At 36.0% G+C, this 20,254-nt stretch overlaps 3 protein-coding genes across 10 annotated transcripts; all 3 read right to left on the bottom strand.

The window, feature by feature from the left end:
* Positions 1 to 903: 903 nt before the first annotated feature.
* LOC114761449 (phytolongin Phyl2.2-like) lies at positions 904 to 2,409 on the bottom strand. The gene has a single exon (XM_028950815.1). It carries the CDS (start codon positions 1,994 to 1,996, stop codon positions 1,211 to 1,213), a length of 786 nt encoding a protein of 261 aa, XP_028806648.1. The 5' UTR covers positions 1,997 to 2,409; the 3' UTR covers positions 904 to 1,210.
* A 1,354-nt stretch (positions 2,410 to 3,763) lies between these two features.
* LOC114761448 (starch synthase 1, chloroplastic/amyloplastic) lies at positions 3,764 to 10,427 on the bottom strand. The gene is made up of 15 exons (XM_028950814.1): positions 10,182 to 10,427; positions 8,993 to 9,363; positions 8,789 to 8,866; positions 8,572 to 8,696; positions 8,003 to 8,084; positions 7,250 to 7,423; positions 6,935 to 7,016; positions 6,018 to 6,109; positions 5,877 to 5,939; positions 5,717 to 5,806; positions 5,317 to 5,441; positions 5,099 to 5,207; positions 4,962 to 5,017; positions 4,249 to 4,288; positions 3,764 to 4,120 (listed from the first exon to the last, which is right to left on the bottom strand). Exons 1-15 carry the CDS (start codon positions 10,348 to 10,350, stop codon positions 3,962 to 3,964), a joined length of 1,815 nt encoding a protein of 604 aa, XP_028806647.1. The 5' UTR covers positions 10,351 to 10,427; the 3' UTR covers positions 3,764 to 3,961.
* A 1,903-nt stretch (positions 10,428 to 12,330) lies between these two features.
* Positions 12,331 to 18,682, bottom strand: LOC114761442 (protein IQ-DOMAIN 1). 8 transcript variants are annotated; one of them, XM_028950800.1, is made up of 6 exons: positions 18,673 to 18,682; positions 16,630 to 16,679; positions 16,339 to 16,449; positions 14,813 to 15,100; positions 13,851 to 14,183; positions 12,331 to 13,194 (listed from the first exon to the last, which is right to left on the bottom strand). In XM_028950800.1, the coding sequence occupies exons 3-6, from the start codon at positions 16,426 to 16,428 to the stop codon at positions 12,556 to 12,558; spliced, it is 1,350 nt and encodes a 449-aa protein (XP_028806633.1). In that variant the 5' UTR covers positions 16,429 to 16,449; positions 16,630 to 16,679; positions 18,673 to 18,682; the 3' UTR covers positions 12,331 to 12,555. The 8 variants fall into 8 exon arrangements, with proteins under 8 accessions (XP_028806633.1, XP_028806632.1, XP_028806631.1 ...); XM_028950799.1 differs by lacking the exon at positions 18,673 to 18,682 and having other exon boundaries at positions 12,331 to 12,490; positions 12,534 to 13,194; positions 16,630 to 16,785; XM_028950798.1 differs by lacking the exon at positions 18,673 to 18,682 and having other exon boundaries at positions 12,331 to 12,476; positions 12,520 to 13,194; positions 16,630 to 16,785.
* Positions 18,683 to 20,254: the final 1,572 nt, after the last annotated feature.

The raw sequence follows: 20,254 nt of genomic DNA on the forward strand, positions 1-20,254 counted from the left end.
TTTAAATTTTATATGAACAATACAAAGTTTTTGAAAAAAATGAAAGTACGAAAATGTGATATTTATATATTTCTCTTCACCCTAAAAGAGGAGGAGGAGGTTCCCTTTGGGAAGTAGTAACAAGAAGTTTTTTTTTTGGGGGGGGGGGGGGGAAAAACCAGATGGCAAGAAAGTCGGAGCGGGGGTTGGTGAGCTGTGTCGTGCGAATGATTGGGGGGCTTAGTGAGATCTGAGAGCGCGCAAGCCTCAACATGTGCGCTCCCCAGCTTCAACTGTGTGGGCCCTACCTCACCGACCACATTCTTCGTTCTTATCCCCGCCGCCTCCCTTCTTCCCCTGACGTCCTTTCCTTCCACATCAATTCACGTTCCTCCAATTTTCATGGTTCGATCACATGCCGCCTTTCAATTATCACTATTTTACATCAATTCACGTTCCTCCAATTTTCATGGTTCGATCACATGCCGCCTTTCAATTATCACTATTTTAGTAACATTATTAAATATGGTTAGTAGGCAATAAAATTACCCTGTTGTTCTCAATCTGCCTATCCATAAGGTCACCATCATCTAGCAGGAAATGCTTCAAATGATCCCGAGGCAGTCAGCTCTTGGTTATTCAATCATACCCAAAATAATAGACTGAACAAGAAAGTAAACTGCGAAGATTGAAGATTTTGCAGGGAAGAACGTTTCAGTGAAGCTTTTGGTGTATTCATATACACTATTGGTTCCCTCCTTAGAAAATGCATATTCACAACAGGTAGCTTCTGAGATAACGATCCTCTCGCAGATTATCTTCTTGCAGAAGGAAAAGCACTCGTTGACCTCCATTAGGGAGCCACGAACAACAACGACTTAACTGCTTTGTCTATCTACATGCCTATTACAGGCAATTTCTTAGAATTTGTCTCTAATCATTCAATAAAGTCAAATAAGGGTATGAGAACAGAAAGAACAAGATGAATTAGTAAATCTTCACATATTCATTCATAAATCGTTTCCCTTCAGTGGGGAAATTTCCAAGAGGAAATCAAAAATGAGCTGAAGCAAACCCAAACCCCCAATTCCACATACATACATATATACCCGTTTTCCCATTTACACAGTTTGGCTCTGCAGTTCATGGTCTTCAAAAGGAACTTGGAAGGAAACAAGTGAACAATCCCCAAACAAGGGACAAAAAAGAGGCTATTTCAGTCTCCTTGGATTCATCTATCCATGCACTTGAACCCTCTGCAAACCCATAACCATATCACAAACAAAACTGCACATACAAATACATCCAGCATCAGAACCACCCACACATGCTTCTTCCATATTTGCTTTGCTTTTTGTCGATCGTTGATCACGCTCTTGTTGGGTCCTGGAAATGGAAAATCTCTGGCAAAACCATCTAAGCAATCACACAAATCCACCTTGTTCTCCGTTGCACCATTTTTCACATCCATATCATTGGCTTCCGTGTTCACCCTCTTCTTCTTCTTCAACCCAGGCATCGCAAGCAAGGGGGCCATCGCCGATCTCTTCCCTTGGACAGAATCCATGCCGGAGTTTCGGCTGTCCGAGTCCTCGCCCCGCTGCGGATCTAGAGAGTCCAAATCCGAATCCGAATTCAAATCCAGAGCCAATGTTTTGCGAAAGAAGGGATCAAATTGTGATTGGAAACAAAGGGGAGTAAAATCTTCCGAACCCATGATCAACCCGCCGTTCAATACCTCATCAAGCACGCTCTTGATGCGATTCAAGAACCAGAAACCCTCTGACTTCAGGAGCTCTTCATCAAATATCGCAAAATAGACAAAAGGTTCATGAATCACAAACGTGTAAGTCCTTTTCTTGACAGTGTGAGAGAAGATGGAATGGTGGAGAGGGGTTTTGGCAAGGCATTCTGCAGCTAACTCTTCGATCTTCGGTTCCTTGGACCTATATTGAGCGAGGACTGTGTTTCCTCTAGCAATGCAGGCATAATAGATGAAGTTGGGATTCGAAATCATTTGAAAGATCGGGAACAGAAACAGAAATCTTCAGAAGCTAGAATACAAGGAATTTTAACGGAAGCTAGCAGAAGCAATTCGAAACTTTCGACGAAATTGCAAGCATTCTGGAGGAACATGAATCGATCCAGAGGGAATCCTCAATCACTAACCCCTCATGGTTAGATCTTCTTCCCCGGAAACTGGGTACCATTATTTATAGCTGAACTCTTAGGGTTTTGACATGGAAAGAAAAGGCAAGAGAGATGAAAATCTTGGTTAGAAGAGCCGTCTGAAGCAGAAATAGGAAAGAGATCGGAGCAGGGATTGGCTGCGCGCACGCTAGACTATCTCTTTCAGAACCTGAAATTACGAAAATTTATTTCCAATGATAAATATACAAATGTAAATCCGCCATAGTTGCAGTTTTTGGCAGTAAATAAAAATGGGATCTAACAATGAAATGAATTGGAGAAGGGAAGTACTTGCCGGGAAGAAATAATTATTTTGTTAAGTTGGTACCCAGGTGGTTATTTTATTTGAATGATGATGTACGCTCTCATGCCAGGTAATCGGGATAGTATTGGATCTTTGCGATATTTTCAAAATAAATTGTTTTATGACCTGTCTGACTAATAATTGAATGTATTCTCTGAGAATCTCACATAAAAATAAGAAATTAATACTGATAAAATGTTAGTAGTTAATTATAAACGAGAAAAGATTATTCATTCGAAAAAAAGAAGATAATCCATGATTAAAATTTTAAATGATTCGATATTAAAATTTCATAGCTTAAATTATATAATCAATTATGAAATAAAGCACAATTTTGAAGTCTAAAATTTCAATTGTACGTTTTAGATTAAAAAAAACACCGTATCGATGAAGCGATCGCATTTTTTTTTTGGGTCAATAAGCAATCAAATTTAAATATGGGAGAATTGTAATGAAGTACAAAATAAAAAAAAACTTAGATCAAGCAAGAACATATGTCCTTTTTTTGGGTTTTATGTAGATTTATTATTAAATGTTATTAAATGCTAATATTTATCCATATATAATTAAAAAACTTGACTTAAGGAATATAAGTAACTTAGTAAATATAATTACTAAAAAAATCACAGTGATAACAGATAATTTATTAATAATTAATTTTTTTCCTAAGACTTTACTATAATTCTCGCTTTAAACACACACTTTCTTTCATTAAAAAAATTAAGCTGCAGCTGGCCATGCGTCAGCGAAAAAAACAATTCGCGTTACTTAATGGCAATGGGGGGCCAGCATTCGGCAATAAGCATCTGACCTCTGCATCATTATTTATTATCAAAATAACTAAATATATCTTTACGTTTGTTACGCAAATTATTTATAATTTATTTTTTGGCCTAATATTTATAATTTATAAACAATAAAACTTCTTGTAAATGTTATTGTATAATGATACAAATATTATTTTATTTTGGTGGGTAGGAACATGGATGATGGCATGATGCCTCCATTGAATATGACATTCTTCAATTTTTCTTTTTAAATTACCCAGTCGTTTATTTCATTCTGGTTGTTGGACGGGGCTCCTTGGTCCCTACTGCGGTTTGAAGCGAGAACGCTACGCCGTGCAAATTATTGGCTCATAATTCTGAGCCCCTCCATATATCCTCATGAGTCATGACTCACGTATCAACTATTTTTAGAAATCTTCAAAGTACAAAATCGATAACAATCATAGATAATAAATATGACACTACAGCAGCTTATAAATAGTAACAATAGGAAACCGCATGAAACAGTTGCAAATTTAAAAAATAATAATTAAAAAAATAAATAAATGCAACAAAATGTAAAACCAAAATTGAGGTCTCGTTAACCTAAATACAAGGCAATATCGGTAAGATACGTGGAAATCTCCAGAAATAGCTTCCTATCAACATAAAAGGCAAGTGGCATGGACCTGTGCTTATTGTTTCTGTTTATCTATGCTCATCAGGAAACATAAGGAGGATCAATGAATGCCCATTCGAAGACTTGTTCGTACTGAGCAGCAGCACTTTCCCATGTGGAGTCCCTCGTCATTGCTCTTCTCATCAAACCCACCCAAGAAGTTTTGTGTTCTCTATATGTTACAATGGCGTGTCTCAGTGCCTGTCAAAGTTTGAAAACAAGAACCATCAACGCCCGACGCTCCAAAACAAGGAAGTGAATGATGGGAAGATCAACAAAGAATCTGTTCCCATAGAAATGAATGACACGCACAAAGACAATAAGCTTACCACTAACATGCTCTCTTTTGTCAGAGGAGAAAATGCCCACCTGTTCGTACAGTTCATAACAATGTCATAAATAACATTATGTGAAAATGCCTCATATCATTGCATTGACAATGCCCAAAGGCTAAAACACGGCAACAATGAATGTCCCCCCCTCCCCCGGCTCTTCCTTACTTCCCCAACTAAAATGACCTTTTTTTTTTTTTTTTTGGTTTAAACAAACTGGCCCCTGAATTCAAAGCTCACACCAGAGAACAATGTTTTCGTAAGTGATGATCACTGCGAGAAGCCATCTCCACCTAGAAAGAAGTAATCTAAAATTTTGTTCCTTTTTGAGCATGCTCCAGGAAGTTCAGACAGCATATTAGCTTTTATCTCATCCTCGTATCCATTCTTTTGCATGAAATTATACATGCCACTAAGAAATTCTAGCTTATTTACGATATGAACATAGATTGAACTGACAAAAATCAAAGCCATCTGCATAACTAGATGAAAATGTCACAGCCTTAATTTGCAATGACAAGTTTAAACATGACGAGACATAGTTGTCATAAACTCTTCAAAATCCTTTAGACATCAACCCCATTGCTATGCTTATTTACCATCCGCAGCCTGGAGGTCAATTGAGTTATCAAGTTTACTAAAATAAAACAATCAAATCTTTTTGGAGAAGATTAGAGGAAGAAAAACATCCAAGTTCATGAACAACATACCCTGTACCATCACCATTGCCTCCTTCAGCATATGGATTAAAATTTTGTACAGTATCCTGTAAAACAGCAAAGAGAAAGGAGTGAGCGCATATAAATTATATGGTAAACGTCCATTTGCAACCATTTTCTTCACTTACTCTTAGCCCTCCAGTATCATGAACCACCGGTATAGTTCCATATCTCATCGCATACATCTGATTTAGCCCACAGGGCTCAAATGCAGATGGCATCAATAGTATGTCACAGCTGTTCATACCACTAATACAGTAAGAATCATAATTGAGGTAGAAACAAGTAACAAAACAAAAATAAACCTGCAAATTTTCAATTAAAGAATTGGAAAATTTTGGATCACCCTGCGGTTATTCTATGAGAAACTGGAATATTAAATCCAACCCAACCCCGGAATTTGTCCCTATAAGTTGACTCTGTTGCTCTCATCCAGTCTTCATAGTTAGGGTTTCCTGAACCAAGCATAACCTGAAAATGTCAACAATGATTACTCGTATTTAAAAAGGAAATATAAATAGATATTGGAAACCTAATAAGGAGGCCAAAAAAACAAAATCAGAACTTATTCCTCAGAGATTTCCATACACCTGTTAGTTAGATTTCTAGGGTATTTATTATACTGTATACACAAAAATGAAATTATTGGTATTCAAAAGCTGATTTTTTATTTTTATTCATTCTCACGGATTTGAATACTTGCCACAGCAGATGGGTTGATATAGTAATAACCAAAAAAAACTTACAAATTGAATATCATCTTCCAAGAGCTCCGGAGTTGCCAACTGAATCTGGTCAATACCCTTCTGGTAGTCCAGTCTTCCAATGAATCCAATCTACAAGGCTCAGCTGAAATTAATAATAAAGAGTGACCAAAAAATTTTCCAAGAAGGCATCAAATCTCACCAATGGACAATCAGGCCGAACAGGAAGACCCAATTCCTTCTGCAAGGAAATTTTGCATTGGACCTGTACATGACAGATAATGTGAGGTAAGATGAGTCAAGTTCTTAAATGAGAGGAATGATAGAGAGAGACTAAATCAACCTTCCCAGAAAGATCATCAGCAGAATAGTGGCAAGCAATATGTTCATCTGATGATGGGTCCCATTCAGCAACATCAATTCCATTGGTGATCCCTGGTCATAATTAATCTGTTATAAGTTCATACTTTGAAGTGATTCAGTAAACATAAAGGAGATAACTTCTTTGCTGATTCTGCATATTTGGATTGAAACAAGAACTTGCAGAAGTCGACATCAATATAATGGAGAGAGAAGATAATCGCAGAAGACGCATCTGTAGGGAAGCGCAAAGACTGGGCTGACCCTTAACCTGAAGCCTGGCCTGGATATATGTCAGATTTCATTTTTGATCCCAAGGCCAGGCGTTCTGGACTTGTAAATAATCATTAAGAAAAAAATAACTTCTTCTATAATGATTTTATGAATGTGAAAGGGGCTGTATTCCGTTAATAACTAGACAGACATCAACTTCTCTTTATAATAGACAGACCAATATCCTTGTAGCATTGTATTCACAAGTGACAATTACCTAACAATGGTACAGAACATTTCAACATAATAATTATGAAGTTTAAAGTGTATAAATAGGAATAGGAGAAATTTTACAAGGTGCAAGATTCGAGAAAGAGCGTCCAAATTCACCACCAAGAAGAAATTATAACAGATAAATGGGTCATACTTGCTTTCAAGTACTCTTCGCCCAGCATATATGTTAGAAACATTTAGATTGATTGCGTATGTTCCCTTGGAAAGATACAAATAATGTCGCAAATTTGATTAAGAATTTTATTCTTGCGAGAAGTCACTAAGGTTTTGGCTGTTCACGAACGGAAATTTTTTCAGAAGCATAAACTACATATATATCAATTTGGCATTTTTTTAAAAAACAGATAACATTTCTAAAAATGTATGCTTCATGAGAAGAAGTAAAATGGTTACCATTGAGGACGCTACTTCGACTGCTTAATAGGTCATGTAGACCGTATCCACCTTCACTCGTTGTTATCTCCCAGCAATAGCCCTATAAAAGGGAAGCACCTTTTACACGAAGTACATCATTACATGATAATATACATGACAATTGTCATGCATGACGATTCATGTTTTCATAGTTTATTGCGACAAATCAACATGTCATTCCAAATAGTCATTTGGCATCTAGAAAAAAAAATTTATTTCACCATGGTTTGATAGATTCAAACTTGAAGATACCAAGCAACTGGAAGCAAAATATATGAGATGGAATATTATGACCTGGCTTACTGTTAGTATCCGGTCAGCTGTCACAATTGCACCTTTTAGAAAATTGACAGTTTCGCCCGTGTCAAGAGCATGAGTCCTTGCCCAAGTAGGAAACACCCATCCCAGTGCTCCCCACCATTCCGGAGGTAGCCCCAAGTTACCGTATGTGATTGCAGGTTCCACTCCCTTATATATGACAAACCTTCATCAGCTTGTTTCTTGGTTTAGGAAAATAAAACGTTACCCATCTAAGAATGAATTCGAGCTGACAGTGTAGGCCATCAGCCAGCAAATTACATTTTTTATAACAGCAACTCTACACTTTATTAGGGTGGCACGGTATACCAGTTTCAGGACACAATCAAGTTTGTTTGATATGCATGAAAAACTCATCAAACTACGTTCAAATCATGAACTTGGATGTGATCATGACCAACAAGGTTGCATCAGTCACCCAAAAATTTATGAATATCCGAATATTCAAGTTCAGGTGATAACCATAGGTTTTGGTTTCCCACATGTATGCACCAATGTATAGCCTTTCCGCATCAGATTTCTAGTCTCTAACTTGACCACCATCAATAATAGGTAGATGAACAATGCAAAAGGCAACATGCATCAGGCACAAGTCAAAGGTCAAATTTGTTGCAGAAATCCTTCACCCAAGTTTCTATCATTGAAGCTCAGAAGTTCAACAAAAGAAAGCAGAGATAAAGATAAAATCATTTCAAAAGAAAAAAATGGACTGAATTTAAATTGAGTTACCTGATGTGCAATGTTATGTATCACCAATATAGTCCGAGAATCTTTGTATACTCCATGTGGGCGATATTTTGCTGCCAAAAGTCTGCACACAGTTTAAGTACTGGTACTGATCCTCAACAATGTCACCATATATAATAAAAAATAGTTCCATATGGAACTCAAATTGCGAAAACCCCAATTCCTTAATTGTGGCATATCGATGAAGAAGAACAAATTCATAATAAATGGAAAATTTAAGGCCTTCAAGGAGTAATTGGCGAAAGAAATCTTTCAAATGATACATCTTTTAGTCCAGAATTGTGTTAAACTCAGTTTAAATGGCAAGCTAAGCATGAGCGAGAAATTATTCATCCCTATATTTTCTAATTCCAAGTTGCATCAGCTGTGATGATGGATGCTTGTACACGCATAATCAGAATTTCCTTTGTTTGACAGAAATGATTTGCTCAGGAAAAAAAAAAATCAAAATTTACATGCTCACAGACACTGTAATTCTTCATTTGAAGAAAGATGTTAAATTTGAAAAAGTCAAAATAAAAGATAATCATGGACAGAGGTAGCAGGCATACACGGGAACTAGGCTGGCATGCCAGTCGTTAACAAGAAATAGGCATCTCTCTCCATAAGTGAATCCTCCCAATGGAAGCACTAGTGGGGCTTCACATGCAGCATGGCAAAGTAAAGTGAACCGATACTGTGAAACCAAATGTGAGAGACATCCATCATTATTCATTAAACACAGATAAAATTACAAATCTAATTTTAAACTTGGTCATAAGAATATACCTGGTTATCACCAAAAGCCCCATAATTGTCCCCATATGGATTTCCAGGTCTACGGTACGAAGGGTGATCCACGAATACCTAAAAAATGAGATCATATGAAATAATAAACCATCATCAGAGACAAAAAGTAGATGCTATAATGTGAGTAAGTAGTTTTTTCTTTTTTTAAAATAACATAACTGAGAACAACTTGGAAGCTCTTACCCAATCAACGCCCTTTCTATACTCATGAAAAAAGCCAACTTCGTGAATCCCTCCGAAGCAATATATCTTGGAACGGTAACCCAGATCAACTGTACCAGAATAAATAGAATCTTCAGAAGTACCACGTTGGTACCTGGGTGAAACAACCATCACCCGATGTCCACGAGCTGCTAGTGCTATGGGCAAAGAACCACAAACATCCCCTAGTCCCCCAGTTTTTGAATATGGTGCAGCTTCGGAAGTAACAAAAACAATATTATAGGTGACTCTAGTTTGAGCTTTTTCTTCTCCTTTTGTGTCTTCAGATTCTTCAACCCGCAAGCTTTCCGATTGTTCTACTCTGTCAGTTGTTTCATCTTCTACGATCGTGCCTGAACATGATTCTCGAGAGTCATATTATCGTATTCGCATCTTAACATGTAATTATTACCATAACTGGATGGAGGATTATATGTCTCCTTGATAACCATATAGCTTTGAAAATCATTACAGATTTGATAATATATTTCTTTTGGTTTCGCAGAGCTCTTCATTTTTTCCTCTTACGGTGCATTTCGAGATGTTAGTGTCAATAGGGATGCTACTGCCAATTTACTAGATCAAGCATACTTTTCAGATCTCATGTATTCCGGATCAAACATAGCAAGAAAAGAAAACAATATTATTGATTCAGTTGTTGCACCGAGGAACAGACTATGTGAAACAACGAGTACTTTGAGTCACATGCATTTGGAAATGGACAATCCAAAAGCAACTAATCTTATTATAATTACGTGAAAGATGGATGATCAAAGTTTCATAAATTGCTGAGTAATCCTGAGGCCAAATTAAGTGCCTCTGTTATGCTGCATGTAATCGGCTTCGCTATTGTTAAATCCAATCCCCAGATATTATTAGGTCGGTCTTAGTAATCCGTCATTGACTGTAAAATGCTACCTAAAGGCATTCTCTGCTAGAGAAGAGATACCCTGAAATCATTGATAAATATAGAACTGAAGAGAGCAGTGATAGTGAAGTATATAAATTGAGAATAAAAGATAAAACAAAGTACGAACTATTTTCAAAGGCAAGTATTAGGCGTTTCTCTCTTTTTTATTAATTCAAAAAAAGTGACGTGCAAAACTAAACGGAATTGGCTAAAAGTCGATTATAAACTACGAGTCTAAAAACAGAAATGACAAGATTGTACCAGTTTGAGGAATCAAGTGAAAGCCAATTGGTAGGCCAGAAGCGTCCGTCTCTTTGCTTAATACTAGAGCCCTTTGTCTCTTACGTTGTCGACCTTCATCTTCAAAAGCAGAAGGCCCGTCTTGTGAACCACTTTCCACCAAGGGAGCTTCTGAGACGCAAGGAGCCATTTCTACGCGTTCTTCTCAGCGGAGAATTGAATACGAACTGCCTTGTGGCTCCATTATTGCCTTTGTTTAGAGCTAAATTCGAACACAGAAGTACCCGAGCTAGCTCAAGAGACTCCATGCGGTGGAGAGAAAGACAGAATCAGAGGGATAAACGAGTCCTATGAAAGACGAAAGGGATCGTGAATGGCGGTTGAAAAAGCAAAGAAAATCTACAAAAGCGGAGGGTGTAGGTGACAATAAGAAGCAGAGCACACTGAGGATGCGTCAGATCTGAAAAAAGCGCGAAATTAGAGAAGAATCCAGAGTTCGGTTATGCGAGTGAATAATATGGCTATCCAATCAATTCTTGACGCGTAGACCGCAACGGTGGACATTTTTGAATCGTGGTGACGTGGCTTGACGATGGGACTTTGAATCAAAAGTTTTTCTACTTATAACCGTATTGAATGGACTAGATTTGACGGATAAACATGACCAATCCTTTTTAATAGGTTGATGATAACTTCCTATATTTATCTAGATATTTTTTAGGAAAAAAATAGAGAAAAAAATCTTTATTTTTGAACTCCTTATTTTAACCCAATTAAATTTTTATATCATGCAATAAATTGATATTTATAAATTTTTTTTAAAAAATTAATCAAATGATAAATATTTATTATAAGGTATAAATAATAATATATGCACAACAACATTAATATTGCATAAAATTAAAAAAATGCCATGATCTGTTATTTATTAAAATACTAGTAATTGAAAATAGAGAGAATTTTAATAATAAGAAGATACGAGTATTTGTTTGGCATGTTTTGCATACCGTGGTAGTGCAAATGTGCGATAGTATATTTTTGTTGAATAGGTGTAGTAGTATATTACTCTTCCCGTCCTTAATATAGGACCTAATTTTTGAGTTGGTTTTGGTCCTAAATATAAGACATATTTTTCATATTTATCAATTTTTTCTAAATTACCTTTATGAATATTCCTTCAATCATAATCAAGTAAAAGAGAAAGAAAGGGTATTAAGAAAGATGATTATAGTATTTTAGAAAAAATGTGTCACATTTCTTATAATTAACTAATTTACCCAACTTGTTTAATCTAATCAAATTAGTTAAATGGGTCATATATTAAGAATCAGAGGAGTAATACTTAACATAACCCCGTAAAATTATAGAAGTAGCGGAAGAAACAGAAGGAAAAAAAAAATCTCTATTTCCTAAACTTATGTTACCTTTTTATGAGATTTCCTTAAAAAACTCCTAAAATAATGTCTAATTAAAAAGATTGAATGAAATAGTAATTTAAATTTATATCATAACAGCTTAAAATAAATTTTGGCCAAAAAAAACAGCTTAAAATAACTAATTTATCTTTCTACTCAGAATCCTTTGCTGCATATTTATGAAAGACGATCCGAAAAAACATAGAAAAAATTTATTTCCATCGTTCTCCCCTTAATTTCTTACGTCATACTTTCTGAGCCACCAGAAAATTTTCTAGATTATTTCCTGTATTCTCCCCCTTCAAAGCTCATGGAGTAACGCATTAAGCAACAGCAAAATCTCGTGTGTTTATCTTTACGCAGTATCCGGGTTCTAATTATAAAATCTAATCTATAATCTATAAATAAGATATTTTTCTGTACTATTTTCTAGTAACAAGAAGCATTAAAAGGAGTCATGAATGTTGAGTGGTATAAATAACTTGCCTGGAGAGGGACGTGGCGCGGTTTTCGGCCCTGATATATTCGTTTTGTTAGGGAAGCTTCGTTCCCCCGCAGCAAATACGGAGAACAAAATTGAAAATTGCGAGCACTTCAATCAAGAAGCCCTGGTCCCAGCGCAAGAGTGAAGGCTGAGGAATTTGAGGGATTCGAGGTCGCAAGTGGTGGTTTGGACATCTGATTGAAAAAAATATTATCCTACGGTATATTGAATTATCGAAAAAATTTGAAAAACAAACTGAACAAAAACATGAAACTCGGATTCACCCTAGAACTAAAGAAAATTACACAAAACACCTTTTTAAATGTTTGATTTATGATTTGTTCACAACAACAAAGAACATTATTACATTTCTATAAATACAACGCATTGACCACCCACCCTATCCAGTCCTAATATATTATGATGATAATTTTTTTTTTGGGTATAGAAATTTTTGGAAATTATGATGATAATTATTATATATAAGAAATTAACATCATGCCCAAGCATGGGCTCCCAGAGGCAGTGTCCAATCCTCACTACCCACAAATTCTGAGCTTCCTCCCGCAATCCGTCTAGTCTGCAGAGGAGCCCCGCCAATTTTCGGGCCTGGGCTCCTCATAAACAGGTAGTTTGCCGTTCCTCCCCCTGAGCTGGAGGAGTCGCAGCCCGACCCCATGACGTAGCTCTTCCTTGTTGAAGAATTCCACGCTGGCACAGGAGAGCCACGTGGCTTGACTGGGCCGGGACCAAGCCTTAGCTTGGCCTTTGCAGACTGGGTTGGGGCCATATAGCTAGGTACGCCTGTGTTGGGCTGGGGTTGTATGTCATTGGACCGCCTATTGGGAATTGGGCTTGAGTCCAGAAGAAGGCCTTGGCCCCTGATGGTGGTGCTCCCAATGTCCATTTCCACCGTCTTCTCAGACATGTCATCAGCGGTGGTGGCGGTGGTTGTAGTAGCGTGGGTCATGTAATAAGAGGTCTCTGGCGGCCCCAAGTGCCTGGCCTGATTTTGTTGAGAGGACATCCAACGCTCTAACCAGTTCCAACCCCGCTTGGCTTGTTCAAGTTCACTGGAATATGTTTCTATTTCTTCTCCAAGATTCAGGCCTGGATGCGGTGACCGGTTCTGTTGCTGCAAAGAAAAGTAGTGAAAATCACGTTCACAAGGTGGTTTCGTATCAAACAATCACGTTTGATGTTCAAATTAGACCCACTAAAAATACTTTAAATTTTACGCCGACACTGTAGCATTTTATATTTCTACAATCTCATGACGAGAGATGTGATTGGTTCGCCAGAGATGTTAAGAAGTTTCAAACATTGACTTTAATTGTGTAAATAAAAACAAAAATGCAGGTTAATTAAACAATATCGTTTCTCGCGTGCATTTGCTTCTAGCCTTGAAAAACTAGGCAATGCACATGTTATCTTTGAAAATGGCAAGTTTCGTGCACTTCATGTCTTTTCCAGCATTTTTTAATCGCTTGGAATAATTAATGCACAACTTTGTTGTTGACACAAATAATATCACAAATATAGCAACAATTTGTCCTCAATCAAAGGGCTTGATGACTTCATAAATGTTCCCCCAGCCCATAATACTACAGAGGTGGACATACAAAATCTTTCTTCACTTCAATGAAACCAAGGAAAGCGTTTTTATTTACCAATGCCATTGCGAAGTTCGTAGATTGTAAAGCTTAATTCACGCCCTAAATAATTTATGAGAATTGAAAACTGTTCAGACAAGCAATCTTGGGATCAAGGCCAGAAAGAGAAGTAACAAACCTGATAATTATAAGCGTCAGCAAGAGCTCTCTCCCTCTTCAATGCATCTTCATGTTTCCACAGGTCACTTTCATTGATTCTCTGGAAACTGTGACGCCTATTGTCCCAACCATCCCTGTACAAGGGACTCATGGGCGCTAAATCATGTTCCATCACATTCTTGTAAAGCTTGTCATGAGTCAGCTGGAGCCTGCGAGCTCTAACTTTGGCCTGCACTCTCACCAACGCTTGCATACAACGCATTGTCATTTGCGCTTGCTTCCTCACATTGTGACCTCTCACAAGCGCTTGCAGTCTCACCAATCCCTTCAAAGCACGCCGTGCACGTCGAGCCTACACAATTTAACACCCACATGCCATGGATAACACGAATTATGAATTAATGTTATGTAGTGAATGAAATCCAATATGATCGCAAAATGATTCGATTCAATATGCATTATCAATATCAGTTAGGGAGATTGCTGGATTTAGAATACGTTCTTTTAACTTTAGTCATTGACATAGAGTTTGCATGAATGGGAAACAGGCAAATAAAGCAGGGAAACTACTGTACCGTGTTCTCCAACAGTGTTAAAACTTGAAGGCAACACTGTATTTTATCATGTTTTACATCCGTGTCTTGCTTTTTAGCTTGAAACAATTTCCTCTTTTTCTTTTCAAATTTTGGCCAACCAATTTTCCGGTTTACGAATTTATCGTATGCAAAAGAAAGGTAACAGTAACAAGGTTGTATTGCAGGTCAGTATCAATGTATCATCGCATCAAATGATTAAATGCAGAAATCTGCGATTGGAGCAATATTAATGGCCCAAACTGAACTGATTAATTAAATCATTAATCAAACAAAATAAGCCACAATATATGGTAAGATCTTGAACAGTTAACGAAGTTTGCCCGTTAAAGAAAGCAGTCATATACTAGCGGTGTTCATTTGTATGAGGAGAACAAGAAGGTCTTACTAGGTAGCCTCTGTAGTATGATTGAATGATTGTTGCTGCTATATCTTCCTCAGATTGGCGTCCATAACCTGCCATCTGAACAACTCTCGCCGCTGCTTGGGCGGCTGCAACTGCTGCCTCGGCAGCTGCGGCAGTTGCTGCAGCAACAGCACGTCGTCCATCTTCAGTCACAGGCGTCGACGTGGTGCTCTCCTCATTGGTAATATCATCAGGAGAACTCTCTGCAGGAAAATGCTCAAACAACACAACCTCGGGTGCTTCATGTTGCCATTTCACTTCATCTTCCTTCTACAAATCAGCCACATCCCAGCCCGACACCTAATTAGCAATCATTTGGAAAATTGCAGAAGAAAAAGATACCTAGTAAAGTGTTTAATATGTTATTGTACAAGATACAAAAATATCATTGGACAACGGCATTTTAGACAGAATCTGTCAACTCTCAGATTGTTTAATTGATTTGTTTGTATTATTTTTATAACAACTTTCATGATAAAATTGGAAAAAAAATATTCTAGCAAAAACTTTAACAACCGAGTTCAATGACGATAGGGATCTAACATAGAGAACACGTGATGAGGATCAAGATAAAAGAGAAGATGGGTTTGGTTAGGTGGGATAATAAATATGTGACATGGATGAGTACATTTATTTCATACAAAAATTCACATGACAGAACAGGGGACCATGTCTACATAATAATTAAACCATAGGGGGTTCATATGGTCCTAAGCATCCTCGAAAAGGGCCTGGCAGGTCGTCATTTATTTGGCAATGCCTAAAAAGACAAGAACAGCATCCAGGATGTTGTTCACTTGCCTTGCTTGTGAAAGAGGACAAGAGCAAGACCCTCAATGTGTAAGGTAGGATTTTTATGATACATATTAGCTTTACATTAGACGCATCAGATATGCAATTTTTATTTTCTCAAGTTGGTTTGGTTGGGTTGGTAATTAGAGGAAGTGGGATAATTACACGTTCAGCAAACATACAAAACTCAGTTAAGAGCCCCACCAATCCCTTATATATATTGCATAAAATAAAAAGATTAAATTAAGTTATAAAAATACATGTGACTATTCCATAATTAATTAACGTTTTGCATCCATCTTTTATAACTTGAATCTTGACTGATTCATAAACCAGACCTTCCACAGACACTGCCCAAAATGATTAATAAAAATTTTAGCTGTAGGAGAAGACATTTAAATGTTAATCGGCAATTCACGTGCAGAGTTATCATAGAATAAGTTAACAGAGCCCTTGTCTGGCTCAAAGGAAATAAGAACAACAAGAACAAGGCAGCCATTGATCCTTCAACTTTTGTCATTATTTTTAGCTCCAGAAATTTCTCATTCCTGTGTTGTGCGCGCGCGCGCTTAATATGACTGTTTCCGAAGAAACTTAACAAATCAGTGAACGAATGTGAATATGGAATAGCATGCTCATGAGATTGCAATTTGGAACTTCGATTTCATTAACTAAAAAAGAATCGAAAACAGAACAAGAACAGGGAAATCGGTCACCTTCCTCTCTGGCACCGGCGAGCCCTTAGAAGAAGACTTGAAAGCTTTCTTTACCGACGAGAACCAACCACCTCCACCCTTCTTCCCCATCTCAGGCGGAAAGATCTGCCTCTGATTGCCATCAACATACCAATTCAGCCAAGTTAAACTCAATTCACAGTCTCAACAACAAACCGAATAACGTCTAATAAAAGCACACATTTCAGCTAGTATAACCAAATCACAAACATACATGCAATCAAATTCAGAGCCACTTAGAATCTTGTGAAGAACAAGAGAGAATCAAAGTACGAAATAAACCAGGAATGAGGATACTGCTGTTTTGAATCACTCTTCTGAAGCTTTAGAGTATTGAGCGGAGCATTTGCCAGATTCGTATATGTGCATTTGAAAGAGTCTTCGGAGGAAAAGAGAAATATACTTGTGACACAAAACTTAGAGGGACAAGTGAGGGAGAAGAAGGAAGAAGGAAGAAGAAAAAGGGTCTACTAGCAACTGTAAAGCCCGCGCAAACGCCGTTTGGATTTATCTCAGTCACGGGGGATTCGATAGACAACGAACAAAGCCTTGACAGTCGGAGGCCGGAACCCGTAGAATTCGTCCACGTCACCTTCCTTGCGCGGTGATGCCCCTGGATGCCGTTAATTTATTTATTTATAATATACCACCCCCGGTCCTAATCGCTGCGAGTAGTTAATGATAATTAATTAATTATTAATTACTAACAATCAATACACAGCATCAAACACGCACATAGTATAAGATAAAATCTATCTATATCCACATGAAAAAGTATCAAAAAGTCATTAAAGATATGGTTTATCTTAACCTCTGTATATAACGCATATGAAACTCACACTCTAATTAATACAGTAACAAACATGTTTGCAAAATGCCAAGAAAAAAATTTTAGCTGCTGAGAATGCAACTCCATCATACTCGTAAGAAGATGGATTTAAATATCATAGTTAGTAGGAGGACCTAATTAGTGTGTTGGGGTAAATAAGAAAAGAAGGACCAGATTAGTGAATGATCATTTATGTCTTTCGACCTATCGTGCATTTGATAAATTTAACTCCCCTGAAATTGTTGTCATAAAAAATGCATATCTATAGAATTTGTCAAAACTAACATTATCTATAAGTGGTGAATAACTTATTTTGTATTTTGCGTAAATCCGTGTCTCCAATTATTTATTGTAACTCCGTGAAATATTGCGCGAGGATATTTAGTTTTTCCTGGATATATACATTTTTTTTAAACAAATTTCGTAAATGATTTTATTTCTTTATATATAGAAAAAGGAAATTGAGGATTGGTTGTAAAGATTTCTCGAGTGCATCGTGGGGCGATGAATATGAATAGGAGGTGACGATGACTTGTGAAGAAGACTTGGTTTGGGCATGAAGCAAATTGGAAGTGTCGGGCAATGGAAGGGAGCATATATATGTTCAGCGCTGAGTTTTGACTTGAAGATTACTAAAACGGTAAAAAAAGTTGCGGTTATGGTTAGGCAATTCACATCACTGTTCAATTATTACATTCACATCATCATTTGATGGTGATAATCACATTGTATATATTTACTTTTATAAATTTGTTAATCCATCCTAATCCTACTTGTTAGCCTAAAAATTGACAAGAGAAACAATTAATCAGCAATGAATTTTGGGACTTGGGCATTTGGCACCACTTGGATGTGACCATAGGAGCGAGGTTGAATTTCACGGGATTCTCATCAGCATGCAGCTTTCAACTTGAGAATACTAATTATACAGCATTCTCACATATTTAAATAAATTGAAGAAATTTATTAAATTAATTTTTGTTATAATAAATATGTATTATTTTTATTAAAATATCTTTTTTAATAACGTGTATTAAGTAAAACTATCATTTAATAAATATTTAACACATGTAACCACTACAAAGATTACTTTAAAAAATAGATAAATATGAGAGCTAAAGTGAATTAAGGTCTTATATTTATGACCAAATTAAATATCAAACTCACTATTATATTAAGAATCTGAAGTAATATATTAGATTGATATGATTTTTCAAATTTGTCGTGTTTTTTTTCTTTCTGTGTTTACAACTCATTTTCACATTTTTCTCATCTTTTTTTTCAACAAAAATTAAATTGAAAAATTGAAAAATGAGCATTAATAACTCTGCAAGTGACTTATTCTGGCACTTTGCTTTCATACAGCTAACTTGTAATGCGGCGGAGCGTTGTAGACTTCCATCTTCCACCAACGAGCATTATCAATACTTACCACTTATGTACACCAAACAGTTGGTTTGAATAATTGCTTTTAAATGGACTTAAACGCAAATATAATCGTCTTGTCTGTGTATGAATTTCAAGGTGGAACCAAAGAAACCCGTACAATTTTTATTTGGAGAAAACATGTTCATGCTTTCAATGAGAATAGCTGGATCCGTACATAATTCTTTGGCTAGCTGTCAAAGTGAACCGCGGCAGTGGTACCGGTACTGGTACGCAATTATGCATGTCTATAAATCAATATTCAACATTTCTTATAAAATATAAAAACTTTAAAAATAATACATTATTTACGTTGCACTTTTAACATGTCAGATAAAAAGAAAAAAATTGTATATAACTGTTCAACTTTATTTTTACTTAATATATATATATATATTTAATATTTTATTGTCATGACTAATAAATGAATGAAAAAATTATATATTCATATGAAAAATTTAATAATATGACCTATTTATAGGATTGAAAAAAAACTATGAATAAGATGAAAAATAGCCTCTACCTTATAAGTAGGATTGGAGGGGGAAATTGTGTTTTACTTTATTTCCTCTAGTCTTTTTATTAAATCCAAATTTTTGAATCAGTTGGTCTTTTTATTAAATACAAATTTTTGAATTAGTTAACTCTTTTTTACAAGATCAAGTTTAGGGTTGTTTGAAAATTAAATATATTTTTACTAATTTTATTTCTAATTAATTGTATCGTTTTTCTTATACATTCTCTTTCATATTTTTTTCTTATTATCTCTCTCACTTGCCTTCTTATAAAAAAGGCATGTTTAGAGGAAAAAAATACATTTGCTACATGTTTATCGTTTTTAACTAATATTAACAAATTTCTTAAACTATGCAATTTGATTAATTGGATTTCATGAAAAATACAGGAAGCACTGTTCATTTATTTTGAGCTCAAGGGGAAAGCGGAAATAGCAGAAAGAATTAAACGGCAACCTAACACCCATTAGAGAAATCATCGTTTGTTTTTTTTGCCATCTAAGGCATAAGATCGTTTGATTTTTTTTTTTTAACATATGAATACCCATACGGAACCCACTAAAATTCATACAAAGTTGATGAAGAATTAAATCAAATAAAATCTATAATACAGGACGCGGAAGAAGACGAAGGAACGATGCACAGGTATTGTGAGAAGCATTATTCCAACGAGCTACTTAAGCTTTATTACGCCACATGGGAGCCACCCTCCCTCCTTTCGCAGCCGACATAATTTCTATTTTCTACCACAATTTTTAAAATCAAATATGAGGGTTTCGCTAAAAAAAAAAAAAATCAAGTATGAGGGTTAAACTCACTCAACGAAAGGCAATTTTACACACATGTAAAATTTTATAATACAATTAAACCCAATTGACTTATTGAGGAGATTAAGGAAGTTTAAGTTGGTTATTTATAATAAATAAGTGTGTTATTCCTAAATATCCTGCTAATTAAGTATATTGGCTAAAACTATCATTATTAGAAGGATTATCTTGGAAAAAAATGCATAAATATAAGAGAAAAAATGGATTGGGTCTTATAATTATGACCAAATAAAAAGTCAAATTGGGTCTTATAATAAGGACCGGAGGAGTACAATTTAAAATTCAGCTCTTTCAAATTTAAA

The sequence above is a fragment of the Neltuma alba genome, unplaced genomic scaffold (assembly GCF_004799145.2).
Source record: "Neltuma alba isolate B1F8T4 unplaced genomic scaffold, ASM479914v2 tig00011122_pilon, whole genome shotgun sequence".
Taxonomy (NCBI): Eukaryota; Viridiplantae; Streptophyta; class Magnoliopsida; order Fabales; family Fabaceae; genus Neltuma; species Neltuma alba.